This window comes from Cavia porcellus, unplaced genomic scaffold, assembly GCF_034190915.1.
Source record: "Cavia porcellus strain 051 isolate PalLab524CR breed Dunkin Hartley unplaced genomic scaffold, mCavPor4.1 scaffold_28, whole genome shotgun sequence".
In the NCBI taxonomy this organism is placed as follows: Eukaryota; Metazoa; Chordata; class Mammalia; order Rodentia; family Caviidae; genus Cavia; species Cavia porcellus.
Window position 1 is genome coordinate 44,113,140 of NW_026947511.1, and position 23,818 is coordinate 44,136,957.

The 23,818-nt window shown below is 44.0% G+C and overlaps 1 protein-coding gene across 4 annotated transcripts in view; it reads right to left on the reverse strand.

Moving 5' to 3' along the window:
* The window catches only part of Btbd9 (BTB domain containing 9), a 376,842-nt gene that overhangs the window by 67,208 nt on the left and 285,816 nt on the right, over positions 1-23,818 (reverse strand). For all 4 annotated transcript variants that reach the window (XM_003473890.5, XM_013156628.3, XM_013156629.3 and 1 more), the window contains exon 8: positions 19,504-19,693. In XM_003473890.5, coding sequence (XP_003473938.1) covers positions 19,504-19,693 — 190 coding nt within the window. The remainder of the gene's footprint in view (positions 1-19,503; positions 19,694-23,818) is intronic.

Below are 23,818 nucleotides of genomic sequence, written 5' to 3' on the forward strand. Positions count from 1 at the left end.
CAAATCTAGTGTTAGAGATTTTACATTTTCAATCTTTATCTAACACGTACAAATGCTGTGGGATAAAGCCCTTCTCTGGGCCTTCATGTCATAGGAAGGGGAGGAGAACTGTCTGGCTCCAGGTTCCCTGAATAACAAGAGCCAGGGGCCCCTTCCTTCTGCCCAGAGGACCAAATCCACTCAGGAGCCTCCTGCTGACCCTGGCTCTAGAGTGCAGAGCTGGTGCACAGGAAATGGTCTTGGTGTTCCCAGTGGTTCCTCGTGGCACAATGCCTGACAGATTGGAGCACTTTACTGCGTTGAAGTGAAGGAGACAGAAAGCAGGAGAGGATGATGGAAAGAGGAAACGGGAATACAGTACAGCCCCCTTCTCACAAAACCCAGGAAACACATCTGGTACAGCATCTTTAACGTCACCGAAAATGAATTAGCTACCCCGCCACCACCAGCACACACAACTCAGCCAGTCCTCCACCGCTAGCCCTCATAGCATTTTGGAGTCTCACAAGAGATGGTTTATGAAAAGCCTTCATCTGACTGGTATTTCATCTCTTAGCATATTCTCCTGCCCCTCTCTGACCACGCACTAATATGTGTCTAAATGGACAATGCGTCCCGTGCCCAGATTCCATTTTATGCCTGTGTGGAGGTTTCCTAGGGGTGTGTGTCTGTGGCAGGATTCACCATTTAGCTTGAGGCAGATCTGTGTATTCTTTCAACCTGGTGATAAAGGGGGAGACTGGAAGGGCAAGCAAGGCAGAAAGGCCTGTCTGAGTGTTGCAGGCAGGAGAGGTCCAGCACGAATGAACTGCATGGCAAACTCTTCCTGTCAGATCACGTCCTGTCTGCTTTTGTTCTTGTCACATCTCTTTTCTGGTCTCTCAACACCACTAATATGATTTCATGGTCTCTTCTGCTTTCTTAGCAGCTTGACCTCTTTACCTGAATCAGATCAGGGTCTCAACCTCTGCTCCAGCTGTGAATTATCTTTGTCCCACAGGGTACAATCTACAAAGTCCTACCCTCTAGCTGAAAATGATGGCAAAACCTGTGCCCAATCATTTCGGACCCTGCCCATTCCATCTGCCATGCTGGCCACTACCCCTCCCTCCCTCAGCTGCTCTCCCGCAGGAGCAGCTCCAGCCTCCACCCCTGCGGCCCGCTGGGTGGGCTCTGGGGGGGTCCCATGCAATCAAAGCCTGCTGTCCTCGCAGCTACATCGGCTTGTTTTTGATAACCTTTCTGCCCAAAACCTTTTGTGAAAGCTTTCACATGAAAAGTCAGCCCCTAAAACACAAAAATAAAATGATAGCAAGTTGCAAGGGCTATACGATTTCAACACTCAGAATAGACAATTCTGTTTGAAGACAAAGGTGTCTGTAAATCTGAACTTGCCATGTGGCTCATGACTTCCTGTTCAAAAGAACACATTAATGAGAATTGTAATAGCAACAACTCCACCAGTATATAAAGGTGAAATTTTTAACTGTCAGGTCTTAAAAGCAAAAGATAATTAATCGATTTAATTTTTAATGGTGTGATAAGTCTTTTGAAGAATGGTAAGAAGCTGGGGGGGATAACATGTTATGTGATTTTTTTTTGGTAAGGTTAGCAGAAAAAATGGCTAATTAACTTTTTTAATGGAATTCTTTTGATCAATAGCCACTGAGTACAGTTTTCTTGATCCAGGTCTTCAAAGCTAGGATCACAAGTTGGAATTCAAACATCTTTAGCAGAACGTTAATAACTCTAACTTTCCTGACTGCTAAACAGCCATAATTAAACCAAACTGGTATGGGCTACAGGACCAAAGGCTAAATGAGCAGTTGCCTTTGGCCCTAGAATCACCTACACTGGGGAAGGTTCACGGGGGCTCACAGGGATGCTGGTTCCCCTGCTGCTGCAGAAGACGTGGAGATGCCACATCTGCCTCATGAACACTTACTAGAATTGTCGAGTGGCTCCCCGCTTCCTCCCACGTGTGCCTGATGGATTGTGAGACAAGAGAAATCTCTCTCTCTGTCTATCTCTCTCTCTCTCTCTCTCTCTGGAATGGATTCTGCAAGAGCTGCCTTTTAGCAATAACCCTTCCAGGTGCTGACATGAATATTCACCAAGCATCCTGGGCGCAGGGGCCAGACTCCATGCCTTGTGCACTAATCCTGCAGAAGGTATTCCAGGCAAGCGGCTAGAGTAAACTGCCATACAAACACCAGGCTTCTGGTGGTGCATACTGGAAGATTGAAAGGAGGAAATCGGAGTGAAGGAGGCAGAGAGGAGTAAATCACTCCATGAAAGGCTTGGCCACAGCCGGACCTCGCCACACTGACTCAAGCACAGCGTGAGCCTTCATGCGAAACTGCACTCTGAGTTGCACTCTGTCTCCTATGTTTAGCTGGCCTCCCTTCCTCAAGAAGAGCCCACTTTTGTCTCCCCTCTGCCTCATGCCCACCCACAGCAGCCTTCTTACTTTTTCCTTATTTGGGCTGGTGGGACCTCCACAGACACTCACAAGGGCACCTGTGCAGGCACTCGCACACACGTCCCCGAGCCCCTCCATTCAATGCCTGGTTCCCACTTAGGAAGCACAGCCGGGAAGATGGTGCGCTTTCACAATCCAAGGTACCCGAGATCTCAGGGTTCTTGGGATGCTCCCACTCTGGCACTGAATCCTTACGAGCCATCAGGGGCAGAACAGGACCTGGCCAAGAAAAATTGTCTGAGTCACATAGACTTTTCCAGCAATCAGTGTTTCAGGGCCTGGGCTGGGAAATATTTTTGAGGTAACCTCTAAGCAGTCAGTGCTGGAACTGTGCGCAGAAGCTGTACCCTAACTGTCTGAGAGCACTCAGGAAAGTGGGGATCCTGGCAGCCCAAGGGAAGAGAGGGCAGAGTGCCTAAGAAAAAAGTAGTGAGGCTGACTCTTGTCTCCTTGGCCCATCTGGGGCAGAGAGGGCTCCACTGCTCTCCTGATGGACACAAGAATGGCCATAGCAAGGCTGTGTAACCAGTGGCAGTGGTATCCATGGGGAAACAAGAGCCCCAGCTGTCCTAGATCTTAATCTGTAAAACGGTGGTGGGGAGGTGCAGGAGTAAACAGGAAAAGACTTTAACTTAAATGACTTGTGCCCTGCTCCTTTTTAAAAGGACCCATATTTTCTTAATTACAAAGCAATAACTGATGTATATCTTTCGATATTTTCCCTAACATATTTATTATAAAAATATAATAATAAAAAATGTAAACCAGTATTTCAAAAATACTATTTAGTAGCAGAATCTTGCTTACAAACGTAAGAACCTCAATAACTAAAGATAGAACTGGGGGGCTGGGAGAGTGGCTCAGTGATAGAGGCTCGCCTAGCATGCACAAGGTCCTGGCTTCAACCTCAGCATCACCAAAAGGGGTAGGGGAGAGGCAGACCTGCTCTCCGAGCTCAGAGTTAGGGCCTGAAGGCTCATCTGCAAGGACAGCCTTGGTTTCTTCCCGTGGCATCCTATAAGGTTCAGGCCTCCATAAAGCAAACAGGAAAAAGCACTGGGCCGTGGTACGTACTCTGCTCCCATGCTAAAAGCTTATTTTCAGTATCTGTACCTTTAATAGCAGATACACAAACATTCACAGTTTTTTAAAACAATAAAGGCAAATAAACTTCTCTGACTCTTCCCTGTTACCTACATAGGCCAGAGATATCAGGGAGGAAAGATTAAGCAGGTAATGTATGGCCTGTGGATGCCTAGTTTTGTCAATCAAGTCTTCCTGGAGCACGTCTACGCGCACTCCGCTGAGTGAAGACGCTGTAACATGGAGTGTGTGGTCGCAAAGCCTGTAATACCCACTACCTGCCCCTTCCCAAAACGTGGTTTGCAAGCTCCAGAAGGAGTCAGTAAACTTGACGCTATTCTCTTTGAGTAGTAAAGAGTTATGGTACCTGGTATAAAATTAAGTAAAGTTCAAACCAAGGCTGAGCTTAACCTAGAAATGTCTGAAAATCTTTCTACTATAGAACGTTTCAATAGATTTTTATGCAGCAAATTCCACCTGGACCTTTTAGATCCTGCTCTCGTCACAATCCTATCTTTGCTACTGTGACAACTATGCTGACAATTCTTGGCTTGCCTTTCAAATTAAATTTCTATTATCTTCCCTAAAAGTAACAGAACTATAAAAGACATGGAAGCAAAAAACTCCTCCAATTAAAAATGAAAACTATTCTCAAAATCATCCTTATTCCCTGAACTGACAAAGTGCCCAGGAGTTACACCCTCAAATTAAATACATGGGTGTAAGATACTCGTGGTCTGCAATCCTCCAGATCCCTACCAAAGTGGGTAGAAGTACAGTAGCAGGGTGGTATGACGAAGTTACAGACACACTTACAGCCAATAAACAAAATACCCCACTAAAAGTTGTACAGGCATGGGCAGGACAATTAACTCCTCAATGCTTAGTGACCCATTTTTTGAATGTTTGTAACCACAGAACATAGTAAAATTTTTGTACCTTGAATTTTTCTTGGCAGCATATGAATTTCATGCAAAATTGCAATCTTAAGCATAAATGGGTTAATATGACAGCAGTAAAATAACAATGTGGCAGTTGTTGAGGAAGATGATACTACACACCAATTAAGTAGACAATGTTGTATGCTGATCACCGGGGGAAAATGAATTTGTATGGATCACATACCCTTTTTCTACCTCTCTGGTTCTTCTACTGTGACTATAAAAAGCAGTGTACAAGACAGCTGGCCAGGACAGTCAACAGCCACAGAACAGTAAAAACCTTAACAGTATTAGGTGTTTTAACAGAAATACTCATTTAAAATCTTTAATAAAACCAATTTTACATGTATGACACTTTCATATATTCTTCCAAAATAGATTCAGCTAATCTCCACGACTAATCTACCTGTCTCTGCGTCTAACATGGATGGCTAGAATCTTACTATAGTGAACACAATCATGACAAAGCTGATTTCCTATTTTACCAGGAAGGCTGTTATCAACAAGATATTTATCTGGTTAGTACCAATTCTCTATACTCCTTTATCTACTTCTAACATTTTACTGTGACCTTTATAATAAAGCCAATACTTGATTACATGTGCTTTATTTTTCAACCTCAGAGAAGAAATGAACACAGAAAGGCTAATATCAGTAAATAAGACTTGTACTGCACACCAGCAAACAATGAACTGGTACATGTAAAAGGGATTTAAGAAACCAGAGCCATCATCCTGGCTACCATCATCACCTACCATAAGATTCGCAAGCTAAAGATATGCCAAGGAAGTTCCAGGAAACACGAAACAGAAGCAATGGAACATTTTATTGCCAATAAAATTTTAAGCTCAAAACCATAATGCAAAACACACAGGAAAAGGAACATTTTGGTTAAGCCTGAAAAGTTTCAAGCCAAGATAGGACACATGCTTTGTCCTTTACAACGCACAACTTGTCTTGGTTCTTACTGCTAAAAATTAAAGAAAGATCTACCCAGTATACATCCTAGTACCAGAGAAGCAAGAAGAATATGGGAGACACTGTCCCTCACTGCCTAGTGCTGAGTTTACGTCATCCTGGCTGCCGTCAGAGACAGGAAGTAAGAGCTAAAGTGATAGAAGGATGGGTTTGCTTACTACTTTGCTGTGAGAACAGGAGAAAAGAGAAGATAGGGAGAGGCAGGACTGGGGAAGGGGGGAAGGGAGGGGAGGGGAGGCAAGGCCTCCTGAGCAGGAACAGTCCTGGCCAGGCCTCTTAGAGCTAGAGCGAGAAAGAGACACAAGGAGGCGTTTCATTTAACTGTGGTCATCTCTTGAGTCCTAGAAAACCCTAATCTGATCGTCGTCTCCCTTGGAAAAGACTGGGATGTGCTGACCATGAGCACTAACTACTCTAGGGAGGAGTGACGAGGCTGTAGGGGAGGCATGGAGCAACGTGGGACGAGGACAGGGTACTTAGGTTTTGTCTCTCAAGATTTAAAATTGTGGTGTTGCTCTAACTGTCCTCCCACTGGAGACACTTCTTATTTAAAATGTTCCAAAAGTCAGAAACACTCACTACAACCCTGTCCCTCTCAGTCCTCTCCTCCCAAACAAATCCCACCACGTCACCCCAGAAGTCAGAGGAGGAACAGAGGAGGGGAGTGACAGTCTTTGCCCTTTGAAAGTGCTGGCCATTTATGCAGCACTTTATTCAGAGCAGGTGGGCACGACTGCTTGAACTTTAGGTCTTAAACACCGAAAACGTTATTTCTAGAGGGACTCTGACATAATTAACCTGCCACCACAAGATCACATGAATATGCAGCGAAGTCTCTGACATTGGAATTTCTGTGTACATAAGAATAGTTAATTCTGTATAACCCGGTTAGGTAAACAGATGCTTTGATTAATCAAATACATCTAGTTAACAGATTTCATACGGACTGTCAGTTTAAAAACAACTCGGGAATAATAAAAAAAACCATACAGACATAACGGTAAAACCACACCAATAAAAAATTCTCTCCCAGGCCAGGGGTTTAGCTCAGTGGCATAAGTGCCTGCTTGGCAAACGTAAGATCATGAGTTCTATCCCTGTTACCCACCCCCCTGCAAAATCTCTCCCATCCTCTTGCCCCCCACCCCCTTGCCACACTGTCCCCTGCTGGAGACTGAACCCAGGGGTCTAATGCAGTCTCAGCAAGCACTCGGCCCCTGTTCTTGTGATCAATGAGAGGGTATTTGGGATACCCCAACTCCCAAATTTCATTATGCACATGAGCCATCACTATGCCGGTAAAGTACACAAGTTACAGGAAACCAGATTAAACGTTTATGGCAGCAACTTAGAGGTTGTTTTTAGGAAGTAAATTTCATGAGTAAGAAATCAAACATATATTCAATAACTCTCATTTTTAGGTTAGAATTGTGAGCTATAAATTTACAACACTTCTGAAACTGGGAGTAATGTAAAATACAATCATTATAGGAGTGTTTCAGACACAGCCAGAAGGTGTGGGCTCAAAGCACAGCTTCTGAAAAGAACTGGAAGATTGAGTTTGTAGTTCAATGGTGGAAAGCTTGTCTAGAATATACAAGGCTCTGGGTCTAACTCCAAGCACTGACAATAAAACAAAACTGCAAATAGTTTTGGTGTGGTGAATGACGCCGAGCCAGTCCTAACTTCATTTATAAATAAGCAAATAAACAAACATAAGCAGAGGGTAAAGTACTCTCAGCAAGTGTAAGGTCCTGGTCTTAACACCCAGGACGGGGGGGGGGGAACCTTCGCACAGAATAGTTACATGTTGAATCATACACTTTAATGAGATATTGTACAGTATGTGAATTACACCTTGACACAGTAAGTCTCTTACTTATGAACATCTGAGTCGCAAACTTTCACAAGTGTATTGTGTAAGACTCATTGTCAGTTTACTAAGGAATGACTTAGGAACAGTTCCCTGGCATGGAACTCATTCATAAGTCGGGAAATTGCAGTAAACTAGTTGTTTCGTTGTTGTTCTTGTTTTAGAAAACACATGAAATACGGAGATTTGCAAAAATTTCCAACGTTGCTGCTATAAACAGTGTCAGGAAAGCAGGGTTCTCAGACAGAGCTGCTGGCTGGATGAGCTGACCCATTACCTCGGTCAATCAATTTATTAGGCAATTTTCCGAGGACATAGTTCCACCTGATAATTTCAGGAGGAAGTCAGCTGGGTAGGGCTTCAAATAAAGCTTAGCTTTTCCTAATGAAAAGGGACAGACTTTGCTGTAAGCCTCTTCATCCTTTATCCCTTTGTCCTTTTACCTGCCTAAATACAGACACAATAGTTAAGAGTCCCAGCAGCGATCTAGTCTCTCTGGGGCAAAAAAGAATATGGAAAAATAAAAATCAAGAAAATTGTGAGTTCACTAAATTGCAGAACCACACTCCTGCAGATTTTTGTTGACACCAAAACAGAGACACAATAATTTTTTTAAAAAACTTAAAAATGTACATTTTAGAAGACTTTCTCAGATTTTCTGTTAATTGCAATGAAATTCAGCCTCGTTGGGTGCAGTGAGTGTTAGTAATAAAAATGAAGTATTATCAAATCTGAGCTGTAACATTTAACCAAAGGGCCTATACGCTGTAACGCTAGGAAAGGTGAGAGGGAGGAGTCAGAAGATGCACTGCCTCCTCGCGTTTTCTTTTCCAGGGACGTAAGGGGCCACAGCAAACTGGAATCCTTGGAGCTGGAGTTTCAGCATGAGTCACCACACCATGTTCACAATGGGAAGAAAGAGAAGGCATTTGAACTATTTTTTGGTTTCTCCATCTCCTATATGAAGACAGTGAAAACAGCTAACACCTAAGAACTACTGTGAGCCAGGCATGCTGGTGAACACCTAGAGTTCCAGTACTCTGGGAAACTGAGGCAGGAGGATCACAAGTTGGAGCCCAGTCTGGACAAACTACCAAGTTAGTGAGATCCTGCCTTAGAATAAAAAATAAAAAATGAAGGTCCTGGGGTCAATCCCCAGTACTGGCAAACCAAAAACCCTGTGAGACACAGACACCTAGAGAACTACGAGGCATTTCTAAACATAAACTGGAAAACCTGCACCGTTCTGGCTGGTTTTCTGTTAGAGTACAAGAATCCTGTGGCTCGTAATGCCATAATTATTGAGGAACACAGTTTCAGGCATCGTTAAGGCTGAAGGAAGAAAGAGGATCTGTACCATTAGGTCTTAAAGGGCAGCAAAGACAGAAAATCCAAGGAGAAGTAAAAGTGTCCTCTGCACTAACCTATGTAACCAAACCCCTGCACTGAACCTGATACACTGTTGAAAGACAGGACACAGCACAAAAGTGATGCCTCAGCCAGAGTCAGCCCCTGAGGTCCTGGAGAACTGCTGAAACGAGTCCTTGCTGGCACCAACCTGCCATCACCGTAGGAAAAGGGTGCAGAAACGGAGGTGAAAGGGGCAGGGCAAGAAGACGCAGTGGAAGACGTTTTCTTGGTCTTGGTGCCTCTCTGGGTACTAGGTGAGAGGGAGAGAGACAGACACAGGAGACACACTAACATCAGGAATGACTAAGAACAACCAAAAGCATCTTGAAAACATGATGAAATTGTGCTCCTGAGAGGAAAAAAACCTCTGATTTAAGGGTACTTGGGGATATGAAGATTTTCTAAGATAGATTACTGCATTGGATTGATTCAAAGATTAATCTTAAGTGCTGTGATCCTTCATCAGCTTTCAGAATAGCTTTATTCACTTAATACTCAAAAGATATATTAAAGCAATTTGATGTTGTGATAGTTAGGCTGGACTGTCAATTTGATGTACTTGACAGCTTCCCAGGAGATCAGTAAAGCACTTCTGAGTGTCTGAGTGGGGAGGGGGTGTGGAGATGCAGCCTTAGGTCTGTGCCTGGTTTCTGGCCCCTTTCTCCAAGGCACTGTTCCCATGTGTGGCTTCCTGGCCACCACAAAGTGAACAGCTGTGCTCCACCACACTTGCCCACCATGACGTTCCCGGTCTCTGAAACCGTGAGAAAAGTAAACCTTCCTCCTTTTAAGTTGTACTCACTGGGTATTTAGTCCCAGTGGTAAAAACTGACTAATACAGAAAACCTGTACCAAAGAAGAGGGGTGACAGCTGTGAGTATACTTACCCATGTGATTCAGAGGTCTTTGAAAATGGCTTGAAAAAGTAATTTAGTTTGGAGAATCAGGCCAGAGAAACCCTAAAATGCTGCAAGAAAAGCTTGATGGGTGATTCAGGTTAGAGTTCAGAAGACAAAAATGCTGATAGGAACATGCACGGTAAAGACGAGGCTCATGAAGTTTCAACTAGGAACAAAGACTCTGTTGGGTGCTGAACTGGAGGCCATGCATATTATATTCTGGCACAAAATTTTGACTACATTGTTCCCAGGTCCTAAGATATTGAGGGGACACAGTTTAACAGTCATGAACTAGTTGATCTGGTGGAGGAAATTTCAAGGCAGCCCAACATTTGAACTGTGGCATGGGTACTGGTGGATCCCTTTAGCCAGATTTATAATGAGAATTGGGAACAAAAAATAGAGAAGTATTTGAAAGACCAAAATTTTTCTCAGAAAGCAAAATGTGTAAAGTTGGGGCCAAAGAAGATGTGGGGGCTGAAAAGATCAGCAGCATTTTATCGAAAATCAAGTACTTTGAATGGCAGACAAGAAAAAAGATACCTTGGGGTCATCTCAGAAATTAGTAAGACCCCATCCACAAGCTGAAGGACGCAAAAGTATAAACTTTTCACTTGAGAAGGTAATTCTTGGGCTTCTAGAATTGGTTTTCTGGGATGAATTTCACTGTGTTCAGGCATCTAAGTGCTCAGAGGCTGCTGCAACTGTGATCCAAAGGGCCTGGTTCTGCTTGTACTAGCAGCAAATATTGAGTGTTATCACTGCCATATTGGTTTGACTAACATGCAGAACACAAGAACTGTGGGGTGAACCAAGGTTCCATCCTGATTTCAAAGACTATCCTGAGAGACCAGACAGTGTCCCTCTGAGAGGGGAATGAATGAAGCTGTAGCAGTGAAATTCAAGTCAGATGCCAGGAACTGGGAGAATCTGCTGTGCAAAGCCACAGGCACAGCCATAGGGATGAGGTTGCACAAACCCGCTAGAACTCACATGCTACCACTATGTGCCACGGACGCTGACACGGAGGTACAGGACTCAAGGCTGCTGTGCAGAGTTTCAGTTTCACTTTAGTCCTGTTCTATCCTCTCTTTTGGAATGGGAATGTTTCCCCTGTATCACTGCATACTGTCATTATGTAGCTTGCTTTTTGAATTTTGAGGGGTTTATACCTATTTTTTGCTTTCAGTCTCAGAAAGGACTTTAACTTGGACTTCTAAGCATTGTTTCTAGGTTCTTGAATGATTTCCCAATAATTCAAGAGAGATAAATGACTGGCACTTAAGTTTTTGGTTATATGATTATAGCTATAACACATTAGGTGGAACTATGACTTTATGTTTAATTATGGAGATTAAGTGTGGCTTAAGGAGATGTGCCTGAGTGCCATGTCACAAGGGTAAAATGTGACTGTCAACTTGACTGGCTAGAGAGTAAAACACACTTGTGGCTGTGTCTCGGTGGGTCCTTAAGGCATGACCTTCAGTACTGTATCTGGTCTCTGGCTCCCCTCCCTCTGGTCCTATTCCCCTTGTTCTGCTTCCCGGCCACCATGAACTAAGCAGTTTGCTCCACCATCCCCTTCTGCCATGAGGTTCCTGTCTTGGAGTTACGGACTGAAACCTCCGAAACTGAGCACGAGATTAAACCCCCTAGATCAAATCTGTAAAAGTTTTAGTCACTCTGCTGCAAGTCCCACACCTCTGTTAGCCTTTGTGAGAACAGCCACATTTCTGTATCCTCGCATGGCTTATCCCAGGGCATCGGCTCGGGTAACATCTGCCAAAGCAAATCCCAGGAGGGGACTCCCACTACAGCTACTAAACATATAGTGGTGCATGAACTACTGGATCAAATGGGGCAGGAGCCTTGTAAAAATGTCTTCTTGATGAGTTAATCTGGAACACCAAAAAGATTTCTCTGTTCATGTAGCCAGCTGTATTTTACAATGCCTATTCATCAAGTTCCCCAATCATTCAAGAGAGATAAATGGTTGGCATGCGAGGTAAATCACATATATACAAACACATTTTTTTGTTTTGGCATTTAACCTTTCATGCCTTTCCAAAAAACATATGAATTCTAGCCCCCCTCCAGTATTTTTCACATACAACTTGGTTGCCATAGCAATGCTTTTGGATCCTGAGATTTCTCTAAGATGAAACTGGCTGAGGACTATTTGCCATGCCCCCAAACTCGGTATCTGATTCTAGGCTCTAGGATTTCTAGTCCCTTAACTGTCCACACAGTTCAGATTCCGGCATATATGGAGGTATAATTCTTTATTCTGTGATTTTGCTGAGACTTAGAGCTCTCAGGTCTGAGGGTGATAAGAAGACTTCAGTGTAATGCAGACAGATTCAGAGAGGGAAGCACATGGTAAATAAATCATGGATCAGTGAGACAAGGAAGAATTCCTCAGTTCAGGGCTATGACAGGTGATGCTCGGCATGACGGATATGAAGCAAATTTTGTAAAATATCTCCCCAATTTTGACTAGAATTATAGGCAATCTTAATCCAAGCCAGAGGAGTCATATATTTAGATGTTTGTTGTATTCTTCAGACTATAAAAAAGAAATTTCTGTCTCTCTGGGTTGCAAAGGAGACTGCCTTACTGTAAATAAATGTGCTGCTTGTTGTGCAGTACTCAGATGGAATGAAACAGAGGCAGAGTGGTACAGGTGGGGCAAGCTCCCATACCTGGGTTAAGGGAGCTTAATCTCTGTCATTTGCAGGGGGTGCCAGGTCTTCAGCAGTTTCCTCAAATGTGCTCCAATCAGACACACTGAGCAAATATGATGCACAATTTAGTTGACAGATAGAACTCCTTCTAGTTGCACTGACATCTTCTGTTGTCAGTTCAGCCAATGAGTGTTTATTGAGCACCTGCCGCACACAGTTCCATACTAGGCACTTGGAGTCTGCTGCAGAGACCCAAGTCCATCACTATACTGAAAACCCACTACCGTCAATCGCCGATTATCCAGGGCCCTGCGAAAGATTTAGGGCTGCACAGATACAGAAAATCCTGAAATAACTGTAAACCATTATTGGAGCCATTAGCATCAATTCTTCTCCTACCTTTATTGACTAAACCTTCATTTGGAGCTATTAAATAGGAAACAAAACAGAGTGGTCTGATTCCTCACTTTTTCCTTTTCCATGTCTATCCTTCAGGACAGAATTGGATGAGCAACAGTTTGGCAATGTGGCAAGCAGCAGGAAGAGAAAAAATTGCAGCCAAAAAGAGAGCCAGAACAGATAATCTAATGGCTATGGCCACATGACAGTGAAAGGGCAGCTGACCTCAGCACGGTCTCCACAGTTCACAGAGAAAAACCAAGAGCCTAGGATGGATAAGGACCCAGGGACGTAGATAATGCTTTTTTCTTTTTTTTAAAGATCAACTTAGTATTCCTTTTTTTTTTTTTTTTTTTTTTTTGCCTTTTTTTGAGACAGGGTCTCGCTATGTAGATCAGGCTGGCCTTGAGCTCACTTTGTAGCTCAGGCTGGTCTCAAACTCGCAACGATCCTACCACCTCAGCCTCCCTAGTGCTAGGAGTATTACTTATTTTTAATCAACTTGGTATTACTTATTTTTACCTTACATTCAGACATTCTGTGTCTTATCTTTTATAAGTGGTGGAATTGTTTCTTTCTATTATAAAATAAAAAGAGTCTCATTACCATAGACTAAAGAGATTACGAATACCCATAAAGGACATACTTTGGGGGAGATCTACTTTGTTGTAACACATTGCATTTATGTATAGTCAGCTGAAAAACTATTTTTTGTGCTGTGAACTTAATTCTCCTAAGATGGTCTTACTGCAAGGTCACACAAAGAAGAGATGGGGACCTCAACTTTGCCCACTGAGTACATTACTGACTTACGAATTTCACAAAGTGTCAGTGGGAGGCATCATGTAGATTTACTTGGCAGAATCAGTTAAGGGAAAACCAGAAAAAGATTCCACCTTGGAGAGGGCTCACTCTCAAAGTTCGGACGGGCCTGTTCAGAGCATGAGGAACAGCTAAGGGGGCCAGGTCTGCTCAGTCCTTAGCTTAGTTCTGCCTCCAGAACTCAGGAGCAATCCTCACGGCCTGAGGGGCAATTTGGCTCTCATGAGATGACTACACATGCTCTCCCACTAGGGTGTAACTGCTCTTGCTGTGGGAGGGGTGACCTCACCACGGGGTGTTATGTGGGACTCCAGTGGAGCCCAGGTGACTGTAGGTTTGGAGAATTCTAGGCACTGCCAGAGAGGCATCTGGAATTGGGCACTGTGACAATTAGCAGTTAAATGTCCCTGTAAATCCCGAATATTATGCTAGTTTTTACCTTGGTGTACTCAGTCTTGATGGGGGATGAGACAGGGTGAAGAATTTGGGGCTAATAAATCTTATAAACACTTCTTAAGTAAGTAACAGGCCTGTGTGCAGAGCCGAGTAGGGGTCTGACCCGAAGTTTTAAGGTAATGAGAGAGATACAAAGGAAGGCAGGGGTGCTAAGCCTTAGCTTGCTTTTAGGAGCTCCTGCAGGTGCCGCCTCTAAGCCCTGTCACGGCGTTCTGCTCACTGCTTATTTAGCTGCATCTGCTGGTGCTGTTTCACTTCTGGACAGCTTGTTTACTCATCATTAGATATGCAACTTAAAATTTATGGATATGTTACTTAGTTGCACGTATCAATTACAAAACCATCAGTTTCAAGCTAATATAAAAACTGTTAATTTAATTGACTCTCTTATAATTAGAGTTTCAACAAAGTGCTGTCATTATTACCTGAAAAAGATTGGTGATAGGCGTACTGAATGCATAGCATCTTTGATTTCCCACCCTAGTCTGAAACACTTAAAAGGACATCATGATTAGCAAATAGGAAGATAGTAAGTTTTAAACCAAGGTAACAAAGGGACTATAAACTAAGATATTAGGCAGATTTGGTTAGTTATTATGACTCTACCTTGGTCTTTTTATGTGGTCAAGCCTCTGAAGAGTTCCTGTTATTTAAATTTTAATGTTTTTAAAATGGTATGGAAATGATACAATTACTACTCAATTACCCATTTTTAGGGCACATTCCAGATAATTTCTTTCTGTCTGTCTAAAATAAAATGAGTAAACTTGGCTGTGCCTATAAACCTAGCAACAACAAGGACAAACTCCTTTATTTCCCAGTACCTGCCTTGGGAGGGAAGCGATCTAGGAGGTGGGGGGAAGAGTTCCCAGTACATGCTACGACGGAGGAGGTGCTGTGCCAGGCATGAAGGGCTCCACCTGCCTTTTCCCTCCCCTCCTGGCAGGGTTCACCTCCAAATCTCTGTCTGAGAGCCCCCTGCCGCGCTCATAGGCAGGGCTTTTGAAAGGTGACTGAAGGCCACGCCAGAGCTGAAGGTGCTGTTAGGAGCTGGGCCTGGAGGGGAGCAGTGGGCTGCAGGGGGTGTGGCTTGGGGTTCTCTCCCTCCCAACTCCTCCCTTAGTATTCTGCTTCCTGCCCACCACAGGTGAGCAGTTTTCTCCTTCCAGCTCAGGCCCTTCCACCTCTGCGCTCTAAGCTGCTGGTGCTGTGTGTTCTGCCCCGGTGATGAGGAAAGCCACTGAGGCACTTGTGCTCCTCTCTTCTCCTGCTCCTAATGAAATGCTGGGAGGCTGGAAAGCACAGGTGTTGACCACAAGAGACAAACTGCCCAGGGCTGCCACCCCTCACAATCGTCCCTGGTCTGCCCCCATGCTGTCCCCCTCCCTCCTCCGGCTCCTGCTCCAGCCCTGGGGTCACTGCTCTCTGTGGGGTGCTTATCTTAGGGAACCTGGTGGCCTCTCTTCCCACCTGCAGCTCTGTTCAAATGTTTCTCTTTTCAGGGAACTCTCTCAACCTCCCAACCTAACACTGCACCAGCTCCCTTTTATCTTCCCTCCTGCACTTTCAAATTTCTGACACACTATAAAAGGTGTTTACTGTTTCCGCCCCCAGCCAGAGCACATCAGCACTGTGGACACCAATGCTCGTTCTGATTTTTCAGTGCTACAAATGCCAATGTCTCAGGCAGTGCCTGGTATAGAGTAAGATTCTCAGTGAATGTTTATGGAATGAATGGAAGAAAATGAAGGGATAAAGGGATGGTCAGAGACCTAGTGACCCTCCCCAGAACACCAGAGGGAATTAGAACTAGACACATGAGCAGGACCTGGCTCCCATGAACCACTAGAAGGCCCAGGTGGCTCTGGTTCCTTATGCGGCCACAGGGCAAACTCTCAGGAAAGGAAGAAATGTTGCCAGTGAATGAAAATAGCCAAGCAAAACAAATCTTATCCACAAAAGCTATGTTTGCTCTTAGGAATAAACAAGGCAATCATCGTGAAAATTCATGCTCTCGCCCTTGCCTTCAACCTGACTTTGTCAGCCTAGGGAGCCGGTGCAGGACCTCAAGTCAGGCCTCAGACCGGTAGACCTAGCCCGAGTCCCCAGGCTTTGCAGCTCCCCGCCCTCCTCCAGGGGAGAGCGTCAGCCTCGGGCCCCAGGATGCGTTCCCTGTAAATGCTGATTTGCAATCACTGGGCTGCTGCAGACACAGTGACTAGGAAAGCAAGTCAGTCATCACAAGCAACAGAAGCCAGGGGTCAAATGTCACTGACTAATCAACCTGTCATTGGTCAACTACCCATTCCCACGAAGAGGTGCCAAGGATCTAGTTTCCTATCAATGGATGTCTATCTGGGTACATCAGCTTCTGGTAACTGCAGCCTGCCAAGATATCCAGCGTTGTTCCACAGCCACTGGTGCCTAGGAAATCTCTCTCCTTTTCTCTTAATAATGTCACAGAAGAGGCAAATGCAGTTCCTGACAACATAATGTTAGTTTTACCGAAACGTGTCTCTTTCAATGCTCAGCTAGTTATGCGGAACTTCAATTGCATGGATTTTCTCACTGAAAAAATAATAGCTGGGCTGAAGGAATCAGAGTTCCATACTGTGCTGAAACATACAATTCTGCTTTTGGTTATGTTCCCGCTCACCATCTCCTCCCACCCCAGTTAGGAAAAGAAAAATTGTTTGGGGGGCCATTTTCACTCTCCTTTTAAAGTCACCAAATGGGCACTGGTTTCTCTTGCCTTAAGCCCCAAGATGCATTTTCTTGGACTCTGATTTAACACCTCTGGTATCTGGAAGAGCTAGGGGTCAACGTGGCCTTATGCTATGTCTCTGAGCTGTCACCCTTGGCAACAACCTCATGAGGTCTCTGCAGGATCTACGTTGTAGATTTCTTATGATACCTATCATAATTTTCCCTTCCACCCTGACAGACTACCTCATCGGAACATTCAGCTTGTCAAGAAGCTTATTCTGGACTGTCACCAGCTTTATATATCAGGTATGGCTGGGAGGAGTCAGCAAGTAAACAACCGCACTGCAAACACTGTGACAGGAATTACACTGCGTGGGACAGCTCAAGGGGGACGTCTCAATAAGGCCAGGAAATGACAGAGACTCGAGAAGCAGTCCTGCCGGGCAGCGTCTAGAAGCAAGAAGGAGCAAGAGTCAGGTATGGTAAAGCAGCACATACCTCTAATCACAGGTACTTGGGAGGCTGAGGCAGGAAGACCACAAATTTATGGTTAGTCTGGACAACCTATCCAGAGCCTGTTCCAAAATTAGGAAAAAACAAAGTGGGGAGCTGGGGAATGTAACTTTACGGCAAGCATGAGAGCATGGATTCATTCCCCAGTACTCTGAGGAACAAAAAAAAGAGCAAGCCAGTAAAGAGGGGTAGGGAGAGGTGGTAAGAGGTACACGCAGTGAGACGGGCATGACCAAAGACCTGAAAGCTGGAGCCACGAGAGGCAGTGCCCATGCGACAGGCTCAGGAAAGGCAGTCCTGAAAGGCAGGGTGGGGTAGCCTGGTGGACACAGCAACAAGGCCACACAGAAGGTGGTCAGAGCACACTCAAACGCTTCAGTGCCAACTTCCCCTGGAAGGCAAAAAGCCACGAGTCCGAGGGAGAAGTGTGGCCACCCTGGACCTGTGGGGACTGGTGCGGACCGGTGTGTGGGCACGGCGGAGGGCGAGACCAAGTTGGAAGGTCAGGTGGCAAGTGAAGCCACAAAGGCACTAGGTAAGGGTACCCGATGGTGGGGGGCTGGGGAGACAGAACTGGCAGGCAGGAGAAGAGAAGGAGAGGGAGGGATTCGGGAAGAGGCACAGGATGGAGGAGGGGTGCGCTGAACAGCTTGATGGGAAGGGGGGGCGATGGACCTCCATCTGAGATGTCTGGGTTTGAGGTGCTCAGGGAGCACTGTCACATGGGGCATGGAAACCCAGGTAAATAAGTGGAACACCGGGAACATTAAAAGAGAGTGGGCAGAGCTACTGGGCTGCCCATTTGCTTCAATCTTCACTGGCAAGAAGAGCGGCCTACAAATTAGAAATGGCAGAACAAACATAATAAGGAGAAAATTGAAGTCCCAAACAGGTGAAGTGAAAAGAAGAGGGCCAGTCAATTTAAATGATTTCACGTCCCCTGGCTCAGATGACTTACACCCCAAGCCTGCTGAAAGAAATTGCAGATGTAATCTCGGAAACACGATGGCAATCTTTGAGAAATTGTGGGGACTATACAGAGGTCTAGAAGACAGAAGGAAGACCACTGCTTTCCACAATTTTACAGTGAAGAGGGACAGATTATCACAGGAAATATACAAACAAGTTTTATATCACCTACAGCAGAAGTCCAGAACAGCTTACAGAAGATGGCTTTGCGTGGTTAACACACACACAGCTGAGAGGAGGGAAGCATTTTACCCAAATCACTAGTCTGTCTGGACTGCTTGTGGCTGGTCTCCCCCCTCACTCCAAGCACAAAGCAAGTTATCTTGGCCTGCAGTCTGAACGAAAAGCTTTGCTATCTCTGGTTTGTTGCCCATGGTACTCAGCCTGTGAGGTGGCCCCTGATTAGAGGGGGTTGACAATTTAAATGAAGAAATTGACAATCTGAAGCAGCCAAGCAGCCAGCATCAGTTTCTCAGGGTGTCTGGAGAACCAGGAAGCTGCATTCCCTAAACATCAAACCTGTGCCCATCAGCCTCCTGCTTGCCGCTTCTCATGTTAAATCACTCTTTGTACAGACGGCTGAAGAAACAACAAAGGGAACCTGGTGAAGCTGAGCGGGTGAGGATACTCAGGACCTACCCAAAGCCCTAGCTAGGGCAGGCAAACAGGGAGACAGATTCTCACACAGGCCCTCCTTCAGAGGCCTCCTTACAACCAAGAGAGAAACAGCAGCCTGCTGCAGACCCAAGTGGCCGTACTGAATTAAAGGTCACCCTTTGGGGGCTGCCACCAGTCTCCTGCTTAAAAACTACAGAATCCTGTAAATCAAGAATGTTTCTTTCTTAAAAGGAAAGAAAACTGAGTAACAATTTACAAACACAAGGGCCACTAAGATTTTAACTAGGTTTCATGTTCACAATTATCTGTCCATGCATAAAACCATTTATTGAAGTGGAAAATGATTTTTTCATCCTACGAATCCTCTCTTGACATGATCTTAGGTCTCTAACCAAGATAAACTGAAATTTGAAAAGCAGGACATCATCCTGGGAAAGGCCCCTTATCCACCCCCCAAGCCTAATTCTGATGCATCTTCCCTCCAGAAAATCTCAACAATCACCTGACTGCCACAGTTGTCTTCCTTTCCACTCAGAACTGTTCCTGACATTTATAGTAAAAACAGTTAAGCAGTTGAGATTACATCTTCACTGAGAGGTCAACATTTTGCAAACATACCACTTGTATGGTGGTTTCCACTGTAAAACTAATGAATGAGAAGAAATCCTACCGTATTGAGCCAATCATGTATGGCTGTGCCAGCTGGACCACAATTGCCCCGCTCCCTAGCTGGTGACACGTGTAGCCGGAATCCCAGTCGTAATTCTTGGTGTCCCCATTCAGCAAGGCATTTCGGCTCCGACTGACTCCTTCAATCACGCTGGCACAATCAGCAATCGTGGCCACGTTCTCTGCGGGAACTGTGAATCCAAACACAAGATTTGGCATCAAGATAAGAGAAGTCAAATATATCCCAATAGCATGCTCAGGACAAAATTAATTAACTGCTATCTCAAGCCAACAATAAAAAGGAAATTAGAACATCTTGATTATCTTATGAGGTTTCTATGCAAAATAATGAAAAAAATTAAACCTGAGGTTAGAACAATCCAAACCATATGTAGCAATTAACCCTAAAGTATTGTATTATAAAGAAATATGATATAACCTATAAAATGCAAAATGGATAAGCATAAAATATTACTACAATGAGAAATTTCACAGCCATTATAGGGAGTGGAGAAAGAGAGAGAGACAGACAGACAGACAGACACTGTGTGTGTGTTGCCGGAGACTAAACCCAGGTCCTCTTGCATACTGAGCAGGTGAGCAATTGAAACTAATAAGCAATTGAAACTAAACTAATAAACTAATAAACTAATAACATACAGATATGTTGGTATCAAATTCATAAATTTAGAATTCTAGAATTCATAAAGCAAAAAGTAACCCAGGACACGGTACCAATTCCCTTTCAGGATACACAGTTGGCCTCAGCTGTGATTCATTTCCTTTTTTTGTTTACTATTCTGTGCACTGCAACACAACTGCTTTTCCTTTGTTCATGAACTGCTGTATCTTGAAAAACCAGCTGTGTTTTGATTCTGAGTCTCTCTATTCTTCAAATCCACATCAACCAGCTCATTTTTAAAGTCAAGAGCTCCCACCAAATGACGGTTCTCAATATGATAGAGATTCTCTAAACAGTGAGAAGACAATAAAAAGATAAGGCCATCTTAAGTTCCCAAGGCTATTCAACAATAATCTAAATTCTTTAAGTATTTAGTTTATTAAACCAAAATTTACAATGCTAACCTGCTATACTTTGCAGACAGCATACTTTCCTCTCTGGAAAGGACAGCAGTGACCACTACCATCCCAAAACACTAACCCTAACCCAAAACACTTGCACTTTCTAACAACATTGATGAAATAACCTTACATGTATCTTGTAAGTGATCCACTATTTGCCAAAGCTGCACTGTTTGTACTTAGGCTTTCCCCTCACAGTTCCCTAAGTGCTCTGCTCTCTGAAGATGGGGGAAGGCAGGGAAGGAGATAGAGGATGGATCTTCTGGTGATGGATCTCTGACTATCAGACTCAACTCTAACACAACAAGCAAAACACTGGTGATAGTTCCTGTAACTGGTGACAGTTTCCTGTCAGAAAAGGGGGCTCAGAGAAAAGCTGCCTATGACTTTGTAACACAGCAGAGGTGAAGGACTAATTACGGAGCCAAGTTCTGCCACCTCAATCTCCCTCGATCTCCCTCGATTGCAGTGCGCTGCAATCCAGAGGAGACAACGTAAGGAAGGGGCACAGGACGCACAGCACACTGAGCTGAGACGTAAGACAATGCTCAGGGCAGCCACATCACAGTGACAGACAGCACCCATCCCGGGGGCTTAATGCAGCACAAGTCTACTTTTCACTCACACTTTGTACTCCGTCAGCCAGGTGGCTCTGCTCACTGGATCGCTCAGGGATTCCAGGGATGGAAGCTTCCTTGTGTTTCCTCAGTCACGGAAGCAGTGGGGAGAAAATGAGCCTGACACTGCCTCTTGAAATAATTCTTCAAACTAACACAAGTTTCTTTCTCACATTTCATTGGTCAAGACAAGTCATGTGGCCTTCCCTGACAAGGCAGGGGCTGAGCAGAGTACAGAGAACAATCCCGCTGTGTGTACAGGAGCAGTGACCCAGAGAAAAAATTAACATCTCCCACAAACATTAAGTCAGGACGAATGAACATTCAATAAAAAGAGAAATCTGGTTATTGTTTGAAGTATATAAGGTATTTAGATGTATGGATACCCCATAATACATAGTCTCACACTAAAGGACATTTAGGTTGCTATCACTGTTTTCTGGTTTATATCCAGATGTCCTCCAAAGCCTCGTGTGCTCGCAGGGGGACTTTTGGGAAGTGACTGGACACGGATTAGTCTACTGATGGGTTCATGTCATGTTGGGAGGTGAAGCCTGCTCCCAGGTGTATCACAGGCGTGGCCCAGAGGTGCAATCTCTCCTCTTCTTCCCTTGATGTCTCTCTGCTTCCTGCCACCGTGCCCGGAGCAGCCTGCCTCTCCATGGCCTCTCTGCTGAGAGCCAGCTAACCGGGGGCTGAAACTTTTACAAACTGTGAGCCCAAACAGCAAATCTTTCCTCTAAACTGTGGCTATTGGGGCGTGTGTGTGTGTGTGTGTGTGTGTTGTATATATACAGTATATATGCAGATTATATGCTATATATGTAATATATACATACTATATACAGTATATATGTATGTACATATGTACCTACATATATATATTCATGGTTTTGGGTTACTTTCAATCATCATAGATTTTACCAAACTATCCACACCAAAATAACTGTGAAATGTCACTCTTGTTTCTCCATACCTTACTAACTCTTAATAATATCAGATAAGTATGAAAAGATACGTCAGAGAGAGAAAGAGAATGAGATTATGTCTAACAGTACTGGGGCTGAAGCCAGGTCCTCTTTCAAGCTAGGCAAGTGCTGAATCACATCCCTAGCCCTTCTTCTTTTTGGGACAGGCTCTTCACCTTGTGATTCTTCTGCCTCATCCTCCCCAGTAGCTGGGAATACAGGTCTGTGCTACTGTGCCCAGCTGAATGCAGTGTTCGTGTTGCACTGTTCTGAGAGATGAATTAAACAGTTCACTCAGACCATCCTCCATTGTCTCTTCTGTTTTCTACTGTTTTCTTCTGTTTTTCTACTTTCCTTGTAATCGATTTGCAGGATGTCAATCCTCTGTAGGTCAATATACTGAGAAGGAATATTAATCCTTTCCTTTATGATGGTTGCTTTTTCTTACTTGTTTAGAAATTCCTACATCAAGCCATGAAGCTATCTTCCTGTATTTTCTCCTGAAAATTTGTGGATTTTATTTCCATGTTTGGTTTTTTAATTGACTTAGAATTTATTTTTTGGGATAGGGATTATTTTCATCTTTTATTCGTAAAGACAGCCAATTCCCCCAGTACCATTTAATGAGCAGCCCCTTGTCCTGTTAATTTGTCACTTTGGTCACATAGGAACTTTTTGCATGTATCTGCATCTCCTTTTATAGTCTGGATTCTGCTTAACTGATTGATTGCCCTTGTTTTGTGCTTTTACCATGCCGTTTTAGTTACTATAATTTCATAGTAATATTAAAATATTTTCTCCCTCTTCCTTTTACTTCTAAATTATCTTAGACATCCCTGGTCCTTCTGGGAAAATTTTACATTTTAGGTTTTCAAATATATCTGACATGAAAATTTCCATAATATGCTATTTTGTTTATTCCAAATATGTTTATTTGTATCTTTTATGTTCAGTCCTCTATAGTTTGTCTGATATATAATATGAAGTTTTCTGATACATAATTTTTTTCCTGATACATAATTTTAAAAAAATGAACATTTCTAAATATTTTCTAATTCCCATTGTGATTTTTTCTTTTTATTCAGATGTAGGTTTTTAACTTTCCAGGCTCTTTTTGACTGAGTTTTAAATACAATGTATACAAAAACAATATCTGTACAATACTAACTTTGCAGAATCTGAGCCATGTCTGTTCCTTTCAGAGGGCCTGATTTAATTTTCAAGGGTCTGCATAGTTTCTGTGGTTTGTTTGGTCATTAATTTCCAGTCTTACTGCACAAAGATCTGCTTTATTCTGTCTGGGGCAGTTTCACTGCCTCTGCATACTAACGCATGTTATATGGCCGCAGGGGTCTCCTTCGGAGAAGTCTCACGTCTGCTCGGAGAGCAGGGCTTCTGCTGCTGCTGGGTGGAACACTGCAGATATCCATGAGGTCCATTTGTACGAAGGTTTGGCTCAAGTCTGATATTTCTCTCCTGCTTTTGTGTCTAGTTGACCTGTCTATCTGCGAGAGCAGGCTACTGCGTTCCACACCGTCACTGTTTTTGTTTACCCGATATTTTTGCCCAGTGCTGTTTGTGTTATGAAGTCAGTAGGGCCAGGGTTGGGGCACACAGTGGTAACACAGTTCACAAACACTTTTATTTG